Consider the following 25,756-nt stretch of genomic DNA (forward strand, 5'->3'; position numbering starts at 1 on the left):
GTTTGTCCAAGATCTCTAAAATCTAATCTTAGGGAATTTGTTTCAAACTGAATTACACAGGCATATATGTGCTTCATAATTTACACTGTGAAACAACATAGCCTAAAAACACAAAATACTCACTGTGACTTAGTAGAAATGTATTCCTACTTTCATTCATTCAGTCACTATTTTTTTAATGCTTGCAGTGCTTAATCACCAATTAGTAGTCGATGACTGGCATTTCTTCTCTTCTGAATTTTAGGTCTTGCTCTTTAGATTCCCCTATAGGACTAGTAAATTGTAAAGTGCTTGGGGAGAAGGAATTTATTCAGGTTTCATTACTGGAGAGAAACTTGGAATGGTACTGGAATTAGAACTTGGAATTTCTGAGCCCTCTTTCGCAACTCTGTCATTTTGTTTCTAAGAACACTCTGATTTTAGCTTGAAGGGCTTTCCTTTAGAGGTTCTCAACCCAGTGCCTGCACTTGAACTAATCAAGGCCTCTCCCTTCCTAAATGGTTTTGCACTCACTATCTCTTCCTCCTCTGGGACTGGCTTAGTTAGCTTCTGGGTTAAGTAGGCAGAGGCTGTCCGCCTCAAGGCTCTTTCCTTTAGATCTCCTGTAGCATTGCCTCCCCTTGGTGCCACGCAGGGTCATAATCTTTGCCTCAGGGTTCCTGGCTACCAATCCTTATCCTTGCTGAGGGGAGGATGAATAGAGAGCCAAGAGTTTTGCATTTTTCTCATCTCTGTGTCAATTGCAGGAAGCTAGAATATGAACTCTAACAAACTTTACCTCTGCTTTTTTTGGTCTGGCTTTTCCAAAAACTGGTGCACTTACTTTTCCTTTGGAGTGGTCCACCCCACCCTTATGCTATGCCTTTGTAGCCACATAAGCTTTCCTTCCCACAGGAAAGCAGCCCAAGCCCCCAAGTCACTCCCCTGACTCACCTGTAGAATATGGCTATAGATGACGTCGTTATTCATTAGGACTAAAGAAAGATTTCCACTGATGAAATAAATAGAATTCACCTTTAAATGAAAAACTCAATATAAATAAATCCCTGTATCTTGGCAACATATTCTGAAATACTTTTGTGACTAGGATTGCCAAATATAGCAAGTAAAAATACAAATAGTTTCCAATTAAACTGGGCACCCTCTATTTTATCTGACAACCCTACTTCTAAATCTATCAGAACATGGTACATATTATTTAATGCCTATTAGCAGATGCTATTGTTTTGTGCCTGGTTGTGACAAAAGATGAATATCAAAATATTTTCATCTTTAATATTGGGTTTTTGTTTGTAACCACCATCATAAAATAAGTGTCTAATAACTTCAAAGACGCTGTCTTTTTAGGATAGTGGATTGCCTTTAGTATATAAGCTTGTTTGTCTAGCTCTCATGATAAGTAAGGAAAAAGAAAACATGAATAGGATCTTAGAATTCTTTACGCTTGTTCTAGTTGACACAGCTAGCGACGTTGTTAATGACTCAGAATGTATTTTGTTCTCTTTATGCCCAGTTTTTGCCTTTTTTTTTTTTATCAAATAAAAGTCTCTTTAATGATCTACTCTTCCTTACCACTCCTTGTGGAAAGGGCATTAGCTTCAAAGTCAGCCAGATAGTTGTTCAGATCTCTTACGCCACTTCAAGGATATGTGAAACAGCTTGAACATATAACCTACCTACTCTGAGCTTCAGTTTACACTTCTATAATAAAGGAGGGTGTCTCCAGGATGAAATGAGATAGCATGTGCGAGGATTTAGAATGATAGCTGGCATATAATGAGCACTTACCGAGCATTAATTCTCCTTTTTTTCTTCCTTTTTGTCTTTGCTGAATCCCCACAGCCACTTTCTGTACCTCTTAATGGCATGCAGCACATTTGTGCATTGCGGGGTGGTTATATTGAATATATTTTTCATCTTTCCTTTACCATATTAAAAGATCCCTGAGGGCAGGTGATCCCATAGCGGTGGTGATGTGGGTCTGCGAGAAGACAGGGGTGTAGCTCACCAGTATATTTGTAAAGTTATAAACCATTTCAGACTCAGCAGAGATTAAAATAAAATTTTGCAAAATATGATAGGACACGAAGCTGTTCAGATATTTTTCCTACCCGATGGGACATTTTTCTACTGAATAGATTGCAGAGAAGTCAATAAATATTGAGGTAAATTTTCAGGAATTACCATATGCCAGGCCTGGATAGTTTAAATGCACATACCTGTTTAGCAGTCCTTATAAAGCTAAAAATCAGTCGTCAGTCTCCACTGCATGGAACCTAACCTATGTGCTTACACATAGAGAACTGGGGGCGCCTGGGTGGCTTGTCGGTTAAGCGTCCTACTTCAGCTCAGGTCATGATCTCACGGTCCGTGAGTTCGAGCCCCGCGTCGGGCTCTGTGCTGACAGCTCAGAGCCTGGAGCCTGTTTCAGATTCTGTGTCTCCCTCTCTCTCTGACCCTCCCCTGTTCATGCTCTGTCTCTCTCTGTCTCAAAAATAAATAAAAACATTAAAAAAATTAAAAAAAAACTATTTTAAGAACTGATATCCACTGTAGGAATTATATAAGTTCAAAAGTTTCACTTGAAATAATATTACTTTATACTTTAGCTTTTAAAATACTTCCAAATACATTTTCTTCTCTGATTTCACAAATCAGGTAAATATTAATAGCACTTAATGGACAAGAAAATTAATGCTTGCTGTGATCAAGTAGTCCAAGTTCATCAACTAATAAAAGGCGAAAGAATGTCTTCTGAAATCTAGTCAATACCATTACATCATATTTTCTCTTCTAGTTACAAAGAGGAGCTTTTGAAAAGTCAGCTATGCCAATAGTAGCAGTCTCACAGACATATTTTATTTTGCTGTCTTTTCAAAACTAAAGACAACCAGTCCTCAGAATGCACAATAACATAGCATATATTTTAAGTGACTCTTTCGCTTATACCTGATATAATTGGAGATGCCAGGCCCCTTGGCCAGGTTAAAAGTATAAAAAGACTCTGAGTAGTGATGATCCCAAATTAGAGCAGTGGGAAAGTAAGTAGTTCTTTATTTAGTTATGGAGGCAACATTTCAGAAGACCTCCGTATATCTGTATGTCATCAGTGTCTGAGGAAGTACATTTCATACTCTAACATTTTAAATGCCAGTTTTTACTCTACTAGCTGTATTTCTCAGAACAATGAGAGAAAAGCTTTCTCAGTTTTGTTTCCTCAGCAGTTCCAATCTTTCTCTCATTCTCAGTCAATTCCTTATTATCTGAATTAATTGAGACTATTCAGTGTGAACTCTTTCCTCTTCCTACCTCTGCCTGGAAAAGTCACCTGTCCTCCCTTGTCTTCAAATTGTCTCTGAGGATGATGTATTTCTTCTCCCCACGAGGCTGTCACCTGCTCCCGCTCCTTGATTTAGGCCTCTTCACATCCCCTCCAGTGACTTCCTCCTTTCTCCTTACTACAGCGTCTGTTTCTTCCCGTTAGCTTATTAGCAAACTGTCTTTAAGACAAACAACAAACACACACAACCTCTCAAACTATAGTTCTTTTTTATTTTGGTCTTTGCAGAACTATCAAAAGAATTGTTTGCACTTGTAGCCATGGTTTTCCCCTATAATTCTCTGCAGTCTAATTTCTACTTCAATGCTCAATGGGAACAGCTCTCTGATAGGTCCCATGCAAATTATCAAATCAACAAGAACTTTCATTAATCCTTAGCCTCTTTGAGTTTTTGGTATATGAGAACCCATTCATCTTCTCCCTCTACAATTCCTTTTTTCCCCCTATTCTCTATTTTTCCCAGCTTTGCTGCGATATAATTAACATCACAAATCTTTTATTTAAATATATAACATTTTTAATGGGATGTAATTTACATACCATAAAATTTATCCTTTTTAATGATACATTTCAGTAGATATTAGTATATTCACAAGTTTGTGCAACCATCACCACTATCTAATTCCAGAATATTTTCTCCCCCCTCCTAAAAAGAAACCCCATACTCATTAGCAGTCACTGTGTATTATCCCATCCTTCCAGCCCCTGGCAACCACAAATCAACATTGTCTCTACAGTTTTGCCTATTCTGAACATTTCATATAAATGAATCATACAAGATGTGGTCTTTGTGGCTGTGTTCTTTCACTTAGCCTATTTTCAGGGTTCACCCACATTATAGAATGTATCAATACTTCATTCCCTATTATGGCTGAGTAATATTCCATTATATGGATAGACCACATTTTGTTTATCCATTCATCAGTTGATGGACATTTAGGTTGTTTCTACCTTTTGGTTATTAGCAGTAACACTGCTGTGAAAATCCATGTTCAACTGTTTGTGTGGACATACGTCTTCATTTTTCTTGGGAATATATATAGCAGTGGAATTAGTGAGTCATATGGTTATTCTATGTTCAGCATTTTCCAGAAGTCTTTTTGACTTCTACTGTGCACTCCTCAACACTCATTGTCTTTCTTTTTCACTATCTCATCTATAAACAAAATGCAAATATTCCTTAAGATTGGGTCTTCCCCCCTCTTTACTGTTTACTAGCAATCTAATTTTCTCCCTTTATTCTAAATGCTATCTAATCTCTTGCTTTGGGGAATCTGTTTTCAGCCTGGTCACTCTGAACCTAGAGCTCTGTATTGATATATCCTAAAATCTTCTGATTATTCTGCCATCAGGTAAACAGCATAATCTCTCCAAAGCCTGTGTTTTGTAATCTGATTTCTCCCTTTCCAAGAGTGGAATAGCTATTCTCCCAGTTACCCTGGACTTAAAATTTTGAAGTCATCATTTACTCCTTCCCAGAAGCCTTTACTCCATGCCCAGTTACTAAGTCCTGCAATTTTACTTTGACAGTACTTCTTGTGATTCTCATGTTTAATTAAATTAGTTCTTATTATCTTGTGTTTGGAAAGTCACACATACCTCTTTAACTGGTCTTTCTCCCTCATATCTTTATCTTGCCTCCACTTCTCATCTCCTCACTTCTCATCTGCCCTTTGCAACATGACCTCAATATTGTTCTGGGCCAGGCTTAGCTCATCATTTGCAATTCAGCAACATTTGCCATTACCTGCTAAATAATATCAAGATTATTTTAGCCACTGATTGTTTAGTTACATTCATTAATTAGCTCCAACCAACCTTCCCATGATGTTGAACTAGTTCCTAAACTAAGAACGTACTTTATCCAAGATTACTTATCTTCTTTTCACTGTGTGTGATCCCACATATTCTTTGCCTCTACTTGGTGTGGCCATGTTCTGTCATCCTTGCAAGATGAACTATTTTTCACATAAGTTCACCCCAATTTTGTATCCCCATAAAAAGGTATCTGAGCTCCCCAGCTGAAGATGATCTCTTCAACATATGAACCCCTGCATTGTTTTAAAAACATTTTTGATGACCTTTTGACTTGAAACCAAATCCTTCTTGTTAGACACGAAGCTCTTTGAAAGTAAAAACAATGTCACATCACCCACCCCCCACCTTCAGAAGTGTGCAGTGCTTTTAGTGCTTTGCTTGATACATGGAGCATACTTGCAAAAAAAATTTATAATGACAAGTAATTTTTGATGGATTTTATTCTTACAAATATTTTCCCAAATTCTACCTCTTTTGTAGTTTTATTATTAAATTACAGAGGAAGTCTAGAATACAGGATTCAAATAATAGTTTATTTTCAGATATACTATAATTTAGTAGCGTGTATTTTCAGTTAATATCTAGTATGCAAGTTGAAATTATAAAAATGTGGCAGTAATAAGTCTTGAGTCCATGTCCAAACTAAAGATGGTATGGGCCTCATATTGAGAAAAAACAAAACAAAACAGGGGCACCTGGGTGGCTCAGTTAGTTAAGCATCCGTCTTCATTTCAGCTCAGGTCATGATCTTGCAATTCACAAGTTCTAGCCCCGTGTCAGGCTCTGTGCTGACAGCTCAGAGCCTAAGAGCCTGCTTTGGACTCTGTGTCTCCCCCTCTCTCTGCCCCTCCCCCACTTGAGCTGTCTCTCTCAAAAATAAACATTAAAAAAAATTAAAGCAACCAAAGTGTTGTATGTGAGAAATAAAAAGTAAATCCGAAGAATGTTTGAAAAAATAATAAAATATTTCATAGTAGAAGAGAAATAACTGAATGTGCATAAACCATTGCAGTTCCTGGAACATGTACCATAATAAAGAGATACTGTAAAAATGTTAATTTTAACAATTTTAATAAAATTAGTTCCAATTCATCTTTACCTTTCATACTTGGGAGTTTTGCAGTTGGATGGAATTCCTTAATATGTGAACAGGAATTTTATTGAACATTGCTGTAGATTATATTAATGTTCTTTATGTGTTCCATTAGCAATTCATTATCATTAGCAACTAAATAATAAATAAAATAGAAATCTGAATAACAGACTACTTAGTATCATTTACTGTAGCCTCTGGAAGGCCAGCTCTAAGGAAGAGAACCTGTTCATCCCATTGAACTGAGTATATGATGCTAGACCTGAAAAAACAGCAACAACAACAAAAGCCTGTCTTAGCCATAACTTGCCATGAATTCACAGGCTTATTTTATGGAAAGGTTTCTGAGCTTATCTGGGAGTTTGGAGCCATATTGGAAGATACTGAATATTGGGTTTGGATCTGAACCTTGAGGACTTCCTTAGAAGTCATGTGAGGGTGACTTGAGAATCTAGGCCATCACACATCCCGTGCCTCAATTTTCTTTCCTTTGGATCTACATCATGAATACCGAGCCCAGACAGCCTGACATTAGATTAGTAAACAGGATGCTTTATTACTAATAATTCACTCTTATTATACTACCATGAAATAAATGATCTTAGCTTCTCACTTTAACTTCCATAGTAGCCCACACTATGAACACCATATACCTACACATTTATTTTTTAACTTTATGTGAAGTATACTGTAAAATAAAAATAACAATTATTTTTAAAAATTTTTGGTAATTAGCTCTTTTTTCCCAACAAACTTAGTCTAATTATGTATCATCCATGATAAAATGAGAGGTCAATAGCTACAGATGCATAATTTCACTCTGATAGATTGCTGTTTGAAAATAGGATATGACAATTAGATGATTAATTTTCTTCTATTAAATAGCATTACAAGACTTCAGATTACATTTATCAGTATATTCCCTTTAGTGAGAACATAATGCGAGGAAAGGCCAAACAGAATAGGAATTCACATCCTTTGTGGAAGCTCCGAGTATGCTTTTTATCAACCACACTTGTGAAAATAATTAGACAATGAAATTCTGTTTGAAAACTTATTTCACGTTCAGTTTTCAAAGTAGCATGTTAAAGACGTCATATGTTAAAGGTTAAAGCATGTGAGTATGAGGAGCAAAATTTTGAATGTCCTGCTGGCATTTTTTTTTTTTTTTTTTTTTTTTTTTTGGTTCTGGTTATCTGCAAAGTATACACCCCTTGTCAGTATAACTAGGGAGTGCCTGTGTAAACATTCTTGTTTTGCCTGTTCCACATAATCGTTTCTTGTATCATATTTCTTCTGACCTCGCTATCTGAAACCAATTACAGGAGATCCATTTGGGCTGCATCTATTTTCATAAGAAGCCTAGGCAGCAGTGTTTTTCTCAGAGATGAATATCAACATCAAATATGCTTCTGAGTGCTTTGTTATTTATGTTTCAGAGAGATTTTGTAGCCTTCAGCTCTCAAGAATGTGTCATGCTGTGCTGTTTATACATTGAAGATATTAATGGGTGTAGATGCCATTTTTCATTTTAATGTCTCAAATGCAACAGGCTGATAGGTTAAGCATTCCTATTTTTATAGGGAGAGATATGAGTGATGTCTGTTTTCTCCCAAAATATACATATATTTACTTTGAAAAAAAGAAGTTATTTATTAACCTTAGAATGCTCAACATTTTTGGTTTCACTGGGTGTTTCTGAGCTATTCTCAAACAATTTTGCTCCTCGTGAACGTTTTCAGGGTTTTTCAAGATATTGATCTGACAGGTTATAAAGCTTTTTTACTCTTAATTCTCATAACGACCTACTCATTAAAGTCACTGCCCATATATGAGATTCATAGGTAGCATAAAATTACTACTGTTGTGGAGGGGTGATAACTTGAACTTCTGTTTTTCTTACAGAATTTTAGTTTATTTGAAATTAAACAGTAGCTATTAGGAATGCTGTTTTCAGTAAGTATTTTTTTAAAGTTTTTATTTAAATTCCATTTAGTTAACATACAATGTAATATGTGTTGTGGAGTCAGATGCACTGAATTCTGAAAAACTTGTGCATTCCCACACCTCTGCAGCCTAACAAAAATACATCTTTAATCTGTTGTAAAAATTTTTATTCATTTTTCAAAATATTTTAATTTAATCTGATTCCAATTTTTAAAATGTCCTATCTTAATTTTCTTTCACTTTACTAAAATTAGATAACTTCATTAAGTAAAGTGCACTATTAATTCAAAACAAATGTGTTTTTGGAAACTAGATATGGTTTGGCTGTCTTAGAAACCTCTTTCTTATTGTTCACTAGAATCACACTCAGTCATTATTAAAGGAGATTCTGTAAACATCTCTTGTCTTTGCTCTAATTTTTTTTTTTTTTTTTTTTTTTTTTTTTTTTGCAGAGCAGAGGGTGATCATATAAATCCTAAATAGCTCATAGAACTTAATGAATGGCCCTGGAATTTATCTTTTCTATTTACCAATTGAAGTGGACAAGTGATTTTCAAATTAATATTTTATGTAATTTGACACCTAACACCTTATATTGATGAAAGTATTTTATCTCATAATCTTTCATCTTTTGGGTAGCTACAAAATAAATTACTAAGATGAACCAAATATCTGTGAGCAATTGTTAATTAAAATTCAGTCCTAAAATGATATCCAGAATGCTGGGAATAAAAATGTCATGTGATGCCTGCAGTTAGAATGCAAACTGCCAGAGATGCCTGCTTAGGATAAGTTTTAAATCATTCCTGATATCTTAGAGTTATTTTTTGTCCTCCTGACTTTTATGTTTGCTACAGCAGTCTCTACTGCTACTAAAAGAATGTTGGAATAGGCAAATGTTTTTTTTTTTTAATTAATTTATTTTTTTTATTTTAGAGAGGAGGGGAGAGGGGCTCTTTTTCATAAGAATTTGTACTGAAAGATGATCCTGGACTATTAAAAAGAAAACTTTTTTTAACATTTATTTTTGAGAGAGAGAGAGAGAGACAGAGCACAAGTAGGGGAGGGGCAGAGAGAGAGGGAGACACAGAAGTGGAAGCAGACTCCAGGCAGCCTCTGTCAGTGCAGAGCTGACGCGGGGCTTGAACCCATGAGCCATGAGATCATGACCTAAGGCAAAGTCAGACGCTTAACGAACTCAGCCACCAGGCACCCCCGATCCTGGACTATTTTAAAGATAACTCTCAATGTGCATGGAAACCAAGGTACTTTAAAAGTTTAGCCAGCTGTCTGTGGTATTCTACTATTACTATTACTCCTGTAAAAACATGCACATGTACACGTATGCTTTTGTCCAGGGAATTTTCATGTGCTGCAATTCCAATAAATCTAATTTTCTAGTGTCTTTCTATAGCCACTGGGTGTTGCATATTCCATTGGGTTTCTTGTGTGGGTTGAGCTGAATGAGTATCATGCAGGATGGTGACATGAATAGGGCCCTAAGCTTGGAAGACAGTTTAGAAGTTCAAGCCTGAACTTTTGACCAAACAATGCTACTGCTTTGTGACTTTAATCAAGTTATTGTCATGTTGGTGCTTCGGTCACTTGTCTGGAAATTGTGAAAGCTAAGCTAAACAATGTGTAAGACTTATGTCCAGCTCTAGAATTGTTCAGTTTATTTGTAATAACTGGTCAAATGATCAGAGGGTTCCAAGAGTTTAGAGTTCCATCAGGTATCGGTCGAGGATATCCAAGTCAAGGATGGCAGGAACACTCAGCGATAAAAACAATCTGTGTTCCGTGGTAGTTGTTCCATTCAAACATTTACAAATTCAAATGTAAAAAGATTATATTGTAGTTTTTCTTTTAGGTTTGGATAAATGAATATGCTCTCTTTATAGGTAAAAATCACTCATTATGGCGCCATATGTGCTCCTTTACTCCAGCTTTACTCATTGCCATCTAATGGTTTCTTTGATGGAACAGAGAGAGACAACATGGCACACTGGAATGCACTCTGGCCTGGAAGCGGGAGACCTTGAACAAAACACTTGATAACTCTAGGCCTCATTTTCTCATTTGTTAAACTGAGGGCATCAGCGTACATGATTTCTATGATTGCTTTTAGTCCCAGCCGTCCATGGTTCCAAGATTCACAACTATGTTCATCAGAATCCTTTAAGAATAATAAATGGCTACAGAATTAAATATAAACTCAATAAGTCTGTGTGTACACAAAAGGGGAAAAAACAGTTATATGAAAAAGATGAGGCAAAATTTGTGTGGACTGTGGCAACAAAGGCAAAAATAGTTGATGGATTTTTTTTTTTCTTTTCTTGAGAGTCTCACATAGACACAGCCTAAGTCACACTATGGTAATTTCCACTTGCACAATATCATTTGGAGTTATTTTATAAATTGTGATTTAAAACGTGAAGCTGTATCATTTAGAATGTTAAATGAAATCTTTTAAACTAAGTTTTGTGATAAAGTATTTGGAGACTTTTTTACTTGGTCTTTTATTTGTCAAACTTCACTTCACATGAAATTGCCTGAGTTCACTGGAATGTGCCATCCTTAGAAACATCGAGGTAGTAATTACTTGAAAAATTGAAAAAACAAAAGATTGCTGCTCTGAGTGAGTGTGTCTCCAAATGTAAAAAGTGTGCTTTACAAACTATGCCAGATCCTGCTCCGGGAAGACAAATCAGCGTTGTTAGGGGAGGGTGCTATAGTGCCTTCAGTTTGTTTACTTTGGTTTCTATGTCTGCCTGCCTTCTCAGAAAACTTGCTTGGAGCCAGACTGTAGCAGCCCTCTCTCTGTCTTTTCATAATTGATCAGGGGATGACTGCCTTCCCCGAGGGTTAAGACGTGGCAACTTTTTCTGTTTGCTCAGCATCTCAATGCAGTAGTTCAAACATTGTTCACACCAGCTGGCAGTGTAATGCCATATGCACATCTTGTCAAAGCAACTGTTGTCATGGATACTAGAAACTCTCTTAAAAACCAGATCATTGATTCCAATCAAAATTGTACTTTTTATCAGCTTAGAATCTCAATTATGATAGTAGAATATTGATCTAAGATATTCTCCCATCATGAAAAATTTACCTTGTATTCCAAAACAATGAAGAACAGAGTAGGGCAATGATTTATTTTAGTTTTATGTATTGAGAAATTTCATCATTAGTGTTCATTAAACTCAGTTATTGAGAGAAAAAAGGAGTTTGCAAAGTAGAGGCTCTTAAAAAGTTTTTTTTCCCTTAATTTATACTGCTACCCTAAAAGCATCTCAATATGTATTTTTTTATGACATTCGTTTTTATATAAGTTTATATAGTGTATCACCAAACTGCCCCTCCTCCTGTAAATGAAATGCTTAATTTCTTATGTTAAGTTTTGTTTTCCTGAATGGGAAAAAAAACATAAAAATAAATGAAAACATCTTCTATTTTGATTGGTATTCTGTCACACATAGAAACAAACCTGATTGGTTGAGTGGTAATTTCTTTGTTCTCTGATTTTGCTAAGAATGCAAATGAAAACCACTCAATTTTATTTGGCATTAAAACTGCACTTTATTTTGTCAAAGGAGAGGTTTCCCCTTGAATTGTAAGTACAAAAAAAGTGTTTTTAATCTTTGGTGAAAATCCTTATTAATTCACTTTCAAGATAATCTGATGTTGATTTGTCAAATTTAATTACAGCTTCCGGTAACACTTGAAGTCTACTGCTTTTGCTTCAAAATTGTAATATGAAAATGCAAATTGAATGATAATTTAAAAGGGAGTGGGCATTTTAGTTGAACACTCAAAGACAAGTTCCTTGTGGAAATGAGGTTATTGATGCAGTTTATGATTTTTTCCTCTTTAAGCACTTTAAACAAATTAACTTTATTTCCTGCAGGATTCCATGTATCTCCATGACTTTAAGTAAAGTTGTGTATGTGTTATATGTGGAATTTTTGTTTCACATTAGAAGATATTTAATAATTCTCTCTAGAAGGGAGGATGGGAAAGGAGCTGTCATACATTGAAGCCTTTTACTATTAACCAAGGAATAGCCAATTATTGATAATCAATTTACCATTCAGCAAAGTATTTAGATATTGCTCCCTTTTTTACTTTTAGGCTCTCCAAGCAGCTAGACAACTTCTCTTACAGCAGCAAACAAGTGGATTGAAATCTCCTAAGAGCAGTGATAAACAGAGACCACTGCAGGTTAGTAAAGCATTCTTGTCCTTGAGATCTTATTTTAAAAGATGTTCATAATGATAACAAATGGGCAGACCCAGTTGTATACATTCAGAAAATTATTACATTTGCATGTGTTGATAATTTTAATTCAAAAACAGAGCCCATTTTACTTTTTGGAAAGAGAAAATATTTTCTATTTCCATAGATTTCAAAAGTGTACAAGGCCACTTATTGCAAAAATTGTATAGAAACCACATTTGGTATACGTAGGCATAAGAAGTTTTGTATAAAACTCCCTTGTGGGATTTTAACAGAATTTTATTCACAAGTTAAAATAAAATGTGAAATTTCTTCTCCAAAAGCAAAGCCATAGTAAGATGGTGTGGAAAGAGACAAAGCAGTCTTAGACAACCTCCGCAGTTGTATCCAAGTGACAAATGCAGAAAACCTCCAAGGTTGCCAGAAAAACTGTTTGAGTTTGCCAAGGAGTTATTGCTGTTGCTACAGTTATAAAAACACATTCTGGAGTTTGTTGTCCTTATTCACTATGTTTGTCCTGTGCAACTGATAGTATATGTATGTCCTTCAAAGTAACTTTTTCTTATGTAATATAACCACTGTTTCATATAGTCTTACCCAGGGTATATAGGCCATTGTTTGGGGAGAAGAAGCATTTTTAGGGTGTTTTTTTTTTAATGTTTGGAAGGTAGAATCTGGAGTTACATAAATCATCTTTCAAAATGTTTATCAGCTCTGTTGAAAGATAAGCAATGGTTTTTCCTGAATCCTGTGTTATATGTAAGCCTAATAAGGTAAGCTTAGTTTAAAAAAAAAAAAAAAAAAAAAGTAAGCATCCTTCTTGTTCCTTTATTTTAACAAAACAATCTTGGGTTTTTTTTTTTTTTTGTTTTTTTTTGTTTTTTTTTTTGTTTTTTTTTTTTTTTTTTTTTTTAATGGCCTAGCTGTCTATTTTCATTTTCAGGTGTATTCCCAGATGCTAGTAATTAAAACTTACATGATGGTCTTCTGAATGACAGAGAATTACAGGCTACTTATCTACACAATCCAGAAACTACTTATTCCCTAAAAGCTGGATTAAATTTTTGGTCCCTAAACAAATTTGAGATCAGAATATATGTTGTTGGGAACCAGCCCTTTCGTGGGAGGTGGGTGGGAAGAAGGAAGACTTGTGGAGAGGGGTTGTGTTCCAACCGTGTAAAGTTCAAATGTCTGCCATGATTGCAAAAGTTGTAGTGAATCAGCCTGAGTTTAAGATTCATTTTAACTTTAAAAAAAAAATAAATAAATGTCACATTCTTTTGTTTAAACTAATCAGTAATTTTATGGTGACACACTTTCCTCACCATCATCTCTCCCCAAGTAATGACAGTGATTGGAGTATTTCCATCAAATTCTCTTAGTCCAAGGGAGCCTCTCCATACATTTACATGACAGAGAAAAATCTGCATAGAAGTCACATAAGATAGCAAATGAAATATTTTCCTCACTGTAGCTTCAGAATGGGAGTTTTGCACTGTTGTTGGCATAGCAAGGGAGGTTTAGTGGCTGGCAGCATAAGCCAAAGGTAGGAGTTTATTGTTTCGACTTTGGGAAAAGCACTACATATTGTCCTAATTCTATTTTAACATGCCCCTTGATAAAAAAGACAAAGTAGTTGTTCCTTCCTCCCCAAAGCTAAGTCCAGTAGAAGCTTCTTTATTGCTGGTTACCAGGGTATCTTTGGAAAGAATGGTTGGGCTTTAGTTTGTCTTTCTTTTTTTTGTTGTATTGGAAGGCAAGATTTGATACTTTGTTTAACTAAAATATACATAATTTTTCTTGGAAAGCACACACATATAATGTAGGAATATTAATGACTCTAAAATAAGAAATTGTTGCTCATGTACCAAATGTTGTATAAATAAAATTTCGGGCAGAAGTCCTCAATTTTGTTATTTTATTGCGAAAGGATGATTGAAAGTAATTTAAATATCTTTTAACAATTTCAAGTGCTAACCATTACCACAGACTTTTCTTGTGTCACTTATACTTAGTGTTTTATGATGCATATTAATATATCTCCTTTGTATAAATTATAAAACTATAGCATTTTATTATTATTTTGTATTTTAATCAGGTCTAATGCCAAAATGTCATAGGAATGAAAAGTTGGTTTTTATGAATGAGAATTTAGAAGTAATGAATGCTTACCTGTTCACCAAATTATACACTGCGATTAATATAATGTGAGCCTAAAGTTTTAGTATTTCACAGAATTTGATAAGTTTAGCAACTGTAAACATACTGGGATTGTGTTACAAACCTAGCAGCATCTTCCTAGTTTGCATATGTTGTCAAATGAGGATATTAGGTGATGCTTATCCTTGCATCTGCAAATGCTTTTTAATGTGAGTTGCACTATTAGCCACTTATGTGAAAGGGTTGCATATTTTTGTTAAAAATTTTAACCATTTAATATGAAATTAACACTTTAAAACTTTGACGATTTTTTTTTCAGTCTAGTTCTTTTTATACTTAACAAAGAATTTAACCAATCTTTCAGGATAGAGTTGGTGTAGATTATCTCTTAAAATGAATAAAGGTAATTGAACATGTTTCAAAACCTGCACTTATAAAGGCTAGGTATTTGGTGCTGATAATAGATCACAGTGGTTTGTGCTTTATCATACATAACACATTTTTAGAGGACCAAAAGAAAGTACGTGTTTTTCATTTTAAAATATAGTTTTGATGGAGAACTATTTTATAAGGTTTGAAAAAAATATAGAGAGATAAAAAAAATCTGTTTTGATGGCTCAAGTCACAAGAACAATATTAGGTCTTGTTATACTCAACTGATTTCTTTGAAATGTTGAAAAGTAGTAGCCAGATTTGAAGTGTGACATGGTAGAGAGTCTATTTCCAACAGACTAGTATTTATCTACTATTTATATACTATCTACTATTGTCAGGGTTTTGTGACTTAGATATTAGCCTATCTAATACAAAATGGAAAGAAAAAAATCACATCTGACAAGCTCGAGTACTGATTGTAGTAATAATTTCACTTTTCATGTATAGATATCTGAATATATGTATTTGAAACATATTTACATTTTCTATTCATTCCATAAAACACCAGTTGAATAGGTCCAGTCAGTAGGTACATTGATTAATGACATATTGATGAATAATATATAAAGATTGTGATGCAAATGGGAGCTGATATTAACCTAGGCATTACCAGATGTTTCTTCTTTACATGCTTACTGTATACCCCAGAAAACACACTATAATGGCTAAAGACAGCCTCTTGTCTTGATTTCTGATATTTATTTATATCTACTCCTAGAACTTCCTAGGCTTGGTTTACCCATAGTGGATCATAAAAAGAAAAGTTAGCCAAAGAGAATAAGTAATGCTTTCAATCTCATAAAACTAATTTCCAGATTAAAAAGAGTAAATTTCTTTTACTGTTTTTAAACACACACACACACACACACACACACACACACACACATACACATTTGCATATGCACACATGCACACTTCCATAATCTGTAAATTTTAAATTTTTTGTAAAATACATTATCAGTTTTCTAGCCTATGACAAATCTACTTAATTTAGTTTAGGTATGAAAATTGGTCGCATTATTGTTCTTGTTACATTTACAGCCATGAGACAGACTTGTGGTTCTTCAACAGCTGTGCAGAGCAGAGACGTAAATTTAAGGTAAATGACATTGCTTTGCTATCTTAGATGAATATTAGTATATAGTATTGTAATCACTTCCTTCATTGTAGGTTAATATCTAATATAAGGTTCTCTTTTCCAATAGGTAATTAAAATATATATTTTTTAAATAATTGTATTAAATAGTTCAAGAACAGAAGAATAAAAAGCAAAAGTGAATTACACTTAAGGGTCTTATTCTGACTCTGCCACAAACCAGTTAAATAAGTTAAGGAAGCCACTCATCTTTTTAAAATAGAGACTTTGGGCTTAACTGATGGACAAAATATTACAATATGTGCTTTAAGATTTATTTTTTTAATCAAGTTATAGGCATCTTAATTTTTCAGGAATAGCTGTATCTTGTTGGGTATTAGTTTATGAGTTAAGATTTTATTTGTTTGTTTGTTTTCAGTTACAAAGCACTTGTTTACTAACATGCCATAGCCAAAAATAATGTTTTGGAATCAACGTACTAAATCCTGTATGCGTGGAAACCATTGTGCAAGTATCATTTTGTACAATATCTGAAGAAACTTTGTTCTTTTTAATGCCTTGAAGTAGTTTTATAAATTGATTTTAGAAGAAACAAAAGCTACACAAAGAATGATTTTACCTATGTATTTTATTTAATAATCTACAGTAAAATATGTTGTGATATAATACAATTTAGCAAATTTCTACCTTTTTTACTTCTTCAACTTGAAATGTTAAAATTAACATCAGCAGACAAAACAAGAAATTCTGCAGTAAACTACTCAGCATTTGTAAAATTTCATATTCTCGGAATAAACCAAGAATAAAGTATGAAATATAAATAATGAAATATATATTCTAGAAGAAAATAATAACTGTAGGATATGGAATTAGACACTGATAAATAATTTAGGTTTTAGGAAATTATAAATGTTCATGCATGCAGTGGTAAAGAATAATGTTGAATATTTCCTTTTCAACCTAATTTCTGATTTCTAGTATGGAAGAATTAGAAGGAAACTAAAACATCTTGTTTCAAATACTGAAAGTAACAAAATCAAAAAATTTGCAATATGGATTTGAGTAGAGCAATGCACTATGATGTAGAAAACAAGATATTTTTAAAGTTTTTTTATTTTTTCTATGTATCAAAAAGATAAGCAGTAAGTCTAATACATTGTTTTTATTTCATAAATCATAAATTTTAAAAAGTTTAACTTAAAAACTATTCACAAGGACAGGCTATGCCTGTGTGGTACTCATTTTCCCATTAAAGTACAGAGCATTTCTTAAAAGCCAGCATGAAATAAGCAGTTTTACAAGAATGTTATAGAATACAACCTTAAAATATGATGATGTTGCCACCCGTGGCCAGCTGCTCAAGGCTGACACCCTGTGGAGGAGGGTCTAGGATGTCCAGTCCATCATTGTTAAGTATGCTTCAATGGAAAACTTGTATCTCATCTAGTCATAGCATGTAGGAGAAAGAACATACGTTTTGAGTATGAAGCCTACTTTGTCCTTAATCAGGAAGATTTTGGGTAGGTAGAGTCCTTGGAGTCCATGTCATGGAGGCTGTTACCTCCTCTCTAAAAAAGGGACAAAGGACACCTATCTTGCAAGATTGTTGTGAAGACTAAAAAGAATACTGTGTGAAGTAACTAGCGTAAATTCTTGCACTTATAATGAGTTAATAAATAATTACTGTTATGATCAGCTCCAGAAATTTTATATTTAATCCAAGGTTATGATAAATATTCTATAATATGGTTTCAATTTTTGTCCATAATTTTCACTATTCACTACATATGCCTAATTTATAAGAAAGCAGCACTGAGTGTTTTAGGTACTACTAAAGTATCTCCCCCTCCTATATGCCCCCACAACATATATATTGCACAGTTGCCACACACAAAATTACTTTTTATTAATTTTTTTCACACTTATTTATTTTTGAGAGACGAGAGAGACGGAGCATGAGTGGGGGAGGGGCAGAGAAAGAGGGAGACACAGAATCCAAGGCAGGCTCCAGGCTCTGAGCTGTCAGCACAGAGCCCGATGAGGGGCTCAAACTCACGGACCGAGATCATGACCTGAGCTGAAGTCAGATGCTTAACCTACTGAGCCACCCAGGCATCACCCAGCCACCCACGTGCCCCTCATAAAATTACTTTTTAACGTTTGCCTTTCCTACAAGGCTGTGAGCTCTATAACAGCAGGGACCATGAATTTCCTGCTCATCTCCAGTGCCTCACAATGCCTGGTGAATAATAAAGCTCAGTAAATATTTGTATAGATGGTATGGAGCCTATAAGGAGTCTGTACTGTATTGTTTAGGTAGGAGGGGTTTTAAAGGCTTTTGATAAGCAGGTGATATGATCAAAGCAGTGCTTTGTGAATATCTCATCAACAGTGGAGCATTTGGAGGATGTTTAGGGGGAGGGGAGTTGCAAGGGGTCTGGAATAAGGATAAACTTTAAAAAATTATTTAAATAGGCATATGATGAATTGATCCTTAGGCATGTGGAGTTTGAGCTGATGGCAAGAAAAGTAAGTTAAAGTAACAAACTTTTAGAAAATTAGAACTTGACAGAGAGATTATAGCCAGAGACAACTATTTGTGAAATAATCCAGAAATGATAGATGAATCCATGAAAGTGGAGATTTCTGACAAAGATGATTTACCAAGAGGAGCTCAGTAACATCCACATTTTTTAGAGCAAGAAGAAAAAGAAGCAAAAGGAAAAAAAGAGAGAGAGAGAGAGGAAAAGAAGAACCAAATTAGCATTTATCAATGAAGGTCAAGGAAAGGAAGAGCTTTTAAAAGGTGGCTCTTGTCAACCATATCAAGCAATGTCCATGAAGATGAGCATTTTCATACATACAATTTTTAATTGCAACATTGGTGATTGTTGATCCCCTAGTTTCTTTGTCATTCACCAGTAACTCTTAGAATCTGCAGTACTAAAGTGATCAAATAATGAATCAGAAAAAAGAAAACTTACTTTTACAAGAATGTTAAATAGAAAATTGAGAGTTAGTAAATATACTTCTGTTTTCTCAAATTGCTCTGTCTCTGATTGTATAAGTAAATGAAGTAAATATGTATTGCATATCTAATACTGAGTTCCCATAAGTTAATCTGGAAGAAAACTGCTTTCTAGGAGGTTAAATTTTCTCTTTTCCTACCAACCAAAGCATGTGTTCCATTGTGTAATCCATTAGGATTCAAAGAACATATTCCCTTGCCTTCTCTATCTTAACTAAAGTGAGGAAGAAAGAAATAGAACATTAATATTGTTAAGGGAGCTCTCCATAGGATTTAAGACTTAGGCTGTGAATTTTATCTTAAGATGTTTGGAGGTGTTATACAAGCCAAATTGAATGACAAAGTGAACAGTGTGAGTACATGATTAAAGACAAAAAGTGAAATTATTTTGAAATTCGCTTACATTTAAGATTCCTTGTGTTTCCTCAGTGGATTCTATTCATATATTTCGATCATCCTGCATTCTGTATTCCACTTGGTTTTCTTAAAATTTCCCCACTGTCTTCATCTTTTCTACTATATTGTTTCTTCCTTTATTGTCCTCTTCTTTTCTCTCATCATGTAGTCTTGTCCATTTCACTTAATCTCTGTCCCTTCAGTCCCATATTGAGAAAAGAGTAACTTTAAATGCCTGTAATTACTCAATTCTATCTTGAACCTAGAAGATATTCTAGCATATCATCTTACAAACAAAATAGAAAATCTGTGCTCCTTTTTACAGTCCAGTATCCACTATTTAGTTCTTATCTTGCCCCAAGAGAAGTTTCCATTATGCAATTTTAAGTTGTAGTTGTAGTATGCAAGCAACTCAGTTCTTGATGATCTTTGACACTTGGATGGACCTGGAACCCTGGAGCCTTTCATTTACTGCTAGAAATCCCGTTACTGATGACAGACATTTACAGGTAGCTCTTTAAAAGTCACCGCCAGAATGGTTACATCATTCCTTAAAGCCTTTTGTTAGATTTTCCAGAAAACTCATTGAGAGGTGAATATTCAAACTTGAATTGCTTGGGATAGTTATATTAAATGGCCAGTTTTTAAAGGAGATCTTAGGTTGTGCTGATTATAATTCATTAAATAATGCTGAGTTTGGAAGCACAGCATTTGAAATGATCAAACAGAGGTATAATGAATTGTTCTTTCAAAAATATTTAAGCCACCCTACCTTAATATGAAAATCATATAAGCTCATTATAAGAATCTAACACGATTTTAAGTTAAATTATGGTTGGGCACTAAGTTACTTTTCCCAAAGGCACTTAATAAATATTAATAAATTGCTATAGTGTAGTAGATTTTTTAAGATGAAAATTATGTTCTCTGATTAGATGAGGAAGAAACCACTCATGAGAACTAATTATAGTAGACCCTTGACATTCACAAGGTATGCATCCTGAGATCTTCATGAACCCTCAAATTCAAGAAATTCCCAGTTCAAAAATGTGGAGAGGTCTATGCAGGCTTCTTTCCAAATACTATTCTTATTCTGAATTAGGCTAAATTGTCATGTGCAAACTGAAACATAAGTGAATCGCTTCCAGCTTTCAGTAAAAATTCTTTCTTGACTTCAAAATATCTTTTTTTTTAAAGAAGAAATTTTTTTTAAAGAAGAATTTTTTTTTTAATATCACAGGTTTTCCTACATCGGTGAGAATAGGTAGAGAACAGCAAAATACATTCATAATAGAAGAATCATGGGGGTGGAGAAGTTAGTTTATGTATATGAGAAGTCAGCCATGTAAAGAATGGATCAGCCTCCCCCCAGCATGCTTGATTCATTTTCATGGCCTGACAAATTACAGAAGTGGAATGCCTGGAACTTTGGAACTTGGTGGTTTGAAAATTATCAGACCAATCCTCAACGTCTGTGAATTTTAAGAGCCCATTCTGCTAGATCTTATACTCTAGCATATATGAGGAAGAATCCAGAGTGAACAAACAAGTTCCCCCTACCTTACTTGCTGATATTTTAAGAATTGGGAAAGGCATTCAATATAAACGTTTTCTCCTCCTTCATTTTAAATCTCAATGACATTAATAAATTACCTGGAGTACTCTTTCAGAGTAGAAGTTGCCTGGAATATTTTTTAGGGGCATGTAAGAAGGCAGTGTCTTAGGAATGAAAAGACCTCTTAGAGGTTCAGTAGATGAGTAGAAGCTTTATTTTAATGGCCATGCGTTGTTAACTGGCCTAAGCATTCTGAGCTTCATATTTTATCCCTGAAATGAGAGTCTCTGCTTACATTCAGTTCACAGCTGGATCACATCCAGCTTACCTGGTGGTTATTTTTTTTTTTTTAAGGCTTTGTTGTTTGATCATGCCAATTTTTATAGTTTTGCCATATAGACACAGAACATGCAGTACCTAGTAGTAAAGCATTTTGATAACACAAAATAGAAAATTCCTTTGCACAGTGCATACATTCTTACACTTCTAATGCTGACACTTGTGCTGCTGTAAAAGCTGCCACCTTGATATCTTCTGCTAGTGCTACTGCAAGTCTTCAAGTGACAAACCAAAGAACATACTGAGCACTGATGTGCTGACATGAGGAAAATCTGTTGTCTTACAGAAGAACTGTAGTAAATTCTTCAATAGAATATCTTTGGAAAAACAAACCAAAAAAAAAAAAAAACCAAAAACAAAAACCCGCAAACAATAAAATCATCCTCTTCATATTCCACCTTCTTCCCATAGAACCAAGCATGTAACAGACATTTAAAACATACTAATTGGTGATTGAAATATGACTAAAGTTTTAGTTTCTCCAAAACTGGGGCATCATTGATACTTTTCTCTTTATTACAGAAGAATATATTTCCAATAACCATCATCAGTCTCCTGTGCAGTCTTAGAGTTCGCTTAGGCCAGTGTTTCTCAAATCCAAGAAATACTTCAAAACATTTAAGAAGTGGAGAATTGGGGATCCACCCAAGACCATTCAGTAAAAATTTGAGGGGGTTGGATTTTGGAAAAATCAAAATATTTTAGACTCTCCAGAAGATTCTAATGCAGCTGGTCCACAGAGTCATATGCAGAAATCCCAAACTACTTTTCTGAAACAGTGGGACCCTGTAATAAAAAGTACTGAGTCTGGGGGCGCCTGGGTGGCTCAGTCGGTTAGACTTCTGACTTCAGCTCAGGTCATGATCTCACGGCTCGTGCATTCGAGCCCCGCGTTGGGATCTGTGCTGACAGCTCAGAGCCAGGAGACTGCTTCAGATTCTGTGTCACCCTCTCTCTCTGCCCCTCCCATGCTCATGCTCTGTCTCTCTCTGTCTCTTACAAATGAATAAATGCTAAAAAAATACTAAGTGTTCTGACAATTAAAAAAAAAGTACTGATTCCGAATTCTCTTATTACAATACTGTGTCCTTTTAATGTCTGGAACTCTTTTCTTCAACCTACACAATGAAAACTGCTGAAATAATGGCACCTCATGTTCCTACCAGATTCAGCAGCCTTTGAATCCTGTCTTGTGTTTTGTTTTGTTTGTTTCCTTTATATATATATATATATATATATATATATATATATATATATATATATGTCTTTAAACCTGAGCTAATTCAAAAGGCCCCTGGCTAGGTGCCTTGAGAGGTCTCTCTCCACTTATCCATGGATAATGGATAATTTCCAAATAATCCAGGATCATTTCCAACCATATTGTCAGAATTTTACTTTCAATCAGTTCTCATCAGTACTCTCAATGAGTAAAATCTTCACTAATGAACTCATTCTCTTCTTATATCTTTGATCAAAACAATTTGTTTTCTAAAGTCCTCCAACATATGCACTATGTCCAGTTGGCCTCCCTTTCAGTGTTAGAACCTTAAGGAAAAGGCTCATTGTCTTCAAAGACAGCTGTCTGCTACAGTGGCCCTCGCATGCTGATCTCATTGTTCACCGCACACTTTTTACGTGGTATGTGAGCGGCAGTTTCTCTAACATTGCTTCATGTCCCCACAAAGCTGACCTTGCCCTTCTTTTCTCAATATGCATTTCTCCACCTTCATCTAGAAAACTTCTGGGTACCTTTTACATTCTCGTTGTCAGCTACTCTGAAGTCTCTTTTGATACTCTCTCCTGCCACACACACAATGTAGATTTAATTATTCATTTCTATATATTACTTCTATGTCATATACCTACTTCTATTTTTATAGGTATCACACTGAATCAGAATTACTTGGAGGCTGGGATTCCGTCTTATTCATCTTCACATTTCCAGTGTCTGGCACATAGTGCATTTTGGGTAAATGTGTGGAGTCCATTCATCAGGGCTAGTTTATAATTGAGCTTCTCCTTTCTGCCATGCTCCAGATTTGTTTTTTTTTTCACTTGCCCGCTGGTGCATGCCGACTTAGATAAAGTTGTTTTAAACTGAAATTACTTATCTCTCCCAACCCTTATACAATGCTTTCATCAACTTTTCTGATTTGTGTTCTACCGTGTCCAGATGTAAACCCTTCTGATCTAATTGGGTCATATTCCTCTGCTCTAATGTGAAAATTTCCCTTTTCTTCAACCTCTCACCGTGGCACAAAAGGCTATACGTCATCATATACCTGATACATCACAACCATGACCTAATCCTTACTGCTCACTGAACATGCTGTATATTTATTTATTCAGTCATTCATAGATATTTACAGGTTGTTTCTTATATACCAGGCACTTTCTGGGGTGACATGAACCATAAGAACTTTGATACCTATTTGCCTTGGTTTCTATTTCTCCCATCTGTTTGGAAGGTCATTCAAACCTACCTACCCACTGCCTGCTACCTTAGTTGCCAGACTCCTACACACAATTTAAGGCCCTATTCCCTCAAGTCTTCTCTGACTCTTCAGAGAGAAATAATCCCTCACCCATGTGTATTTCGAGAACCCATATCGTATTTTTATTTTATCATCCCATATATGTTAGTTATAAAGATTCAGTTACATGACTAGATTAGTTGCATGAATCAGGTCACATTACCCACCCCCCTCTCACATTGCTAATTTATCTTGTCTTAGCTCTATTAGGCAGTCTGTTTATGACTAATACTTCAACCGATTCCTTTTCCTGTGTAGATAGCATGTAATATACTTATTTAACAATAACAATTCTTTCTCCTTTTTATCTTTTCTTAAATATTTTCTTTCCTGATTTTATCTTCTGGTTTATTAATTTTATAGATACATAACATTTTGCTTACAATAAGCTCTTTCCCCCTATTTATTCTGTTTTTCTTTTTTGAACAAGATATACTGCTTGATTATTCTGTACTAGCAATGTTCGAACCCTGCTAAATATCAATGATACTTTTCCTAAGGAACTGGAAGTAAGAAGTGTGCTTAGCAAAATTATACCAGAAATGTACAAGATTACAAATGAGATGTGAGGATTTTTCAAATGTCATCAAAGAACTATACTTTCTGTATGATTTATTGGCATATAACTTTTATGCGTTGATCATATCTATTGATTTAGCCATGTGAATTTCAAATATTTCCACTGAAATACTGCCTAATTTTCTATGGAATTTGTCAGCTGCTCTTTTTAAGAATATAGATTTATTTTTCTCATAAAGCATGAACTCCTCAGATATGCAGTCTATATTTGGCTGGTACAACTGCTCAAGGATAACATGAAAGACCAACGTTTCTTTTAGCCTCCTGCTCTGCCCCTGTGTAGCCTTTGTCTTCATGGTCACAAGATTGCTGCCCCTTTTCCAGGCATGTTCCAGGCGGAAAGAAGGGGATGGTAAAATACAAATAAGCTTGTGCCAGCTGAATCAGAGCCCCTTTAATAACAAGTGTTCCAAGAAGCCTTACATGGTAGCTTCTGTTTCCTTCTTGTTGGCCTGAACAGTATCACATGAACACATTGGTTCAACTGAATCTGGGAAGCTGATTGATTACGTTTGACCAGGTACTTTGTTACGCTAAACCCAAACTTTTCATAGAGAAAAAAGGAACTAAATTTTGAAGCAGGCACCTAACGGTGTCTGCCACTAACAGTTTACAATAGATGTTAGTGCCAACTCATTTGGCCCAAGGAATATGTGAAAAGAGATGATATGACTTGAGATACTTCAGTGACAAGTTTTGTTGTTGTTATTGTTGTTGTTTTTCTTCTAGGAAAATTTAGAAAGACACAAACCTATGTATTAAAGTGACTAAAGATGAGTGGGTTATAGGACTTAATTCTAAGCTTTAATATTTTTAGTTATAACTAAAATGTTCTTACAGATCCAGTATATATTCAGTACTGAGGAAAGCACAATGCTAGATCAAGTAAGCAGAGGTGATGCCTCTCCTCCTGGAAGTTGCTGCTGATGCTCCACAGGGCTGGTTAGGCCCCTGGTGCAACATGCATAGGCAGTGAAACAAATACTGAGAAGTTTAAATAAGTAAAGCATATGCATATATTGCATGTAGAGAAACAGTGTTTTTTTTTTGAAGGGTGATTAAAAAAAATAGTCATAGAAGCCGAAATTTAAATAAGTTAAGGTCAGGAGAAAAATTTTCATTTGGCTATTACGTATTGGGTTGTGGTATTGCTGGAAAGCTCGAGAAAGTTCTGACTTTCTTTCCAGCTATAGTGAAGAC

At 34.9% G+C, this 25,756-nt stretch overlaps 1 protein-coding gene across 1 annotated transcript in view; it reads left to right on the forward strand.

Annotated features, from left to right (window-relative positions):
- Positions 1-25,756, forward strand: part of FOXP2 (forkhead box P2) — a 541,760-nt gene that overhangs the window by 376,408 nt on the left and 139,596 nt on the right. The window contains exon 7 of the mRNA XM_042970294.1: positions 12,330-12,419. Coding sequence (XP_042826228.1) covers positions 12,330-12,419 — 90 coding nt within the window. The remainder of the gene's footprint in view (positions 1-12,329; positions 12,420-25,756) is intronic.

The sequence above is a fragment of the Panthera tigris genome, chromosome A2, assembly GCF_018350195.1.
Source record: "Panthera tigris isolate Pti1 chromosome A2, P.tigris_Pti1_mat1.1, whole genome shotgun sequence".
Classification (NCBI taxonomy): Eukaryota; Metazoa; Chordata; class Mammalia; order Carnivora; family Felidae; genus Panthera; species Panthera tigris.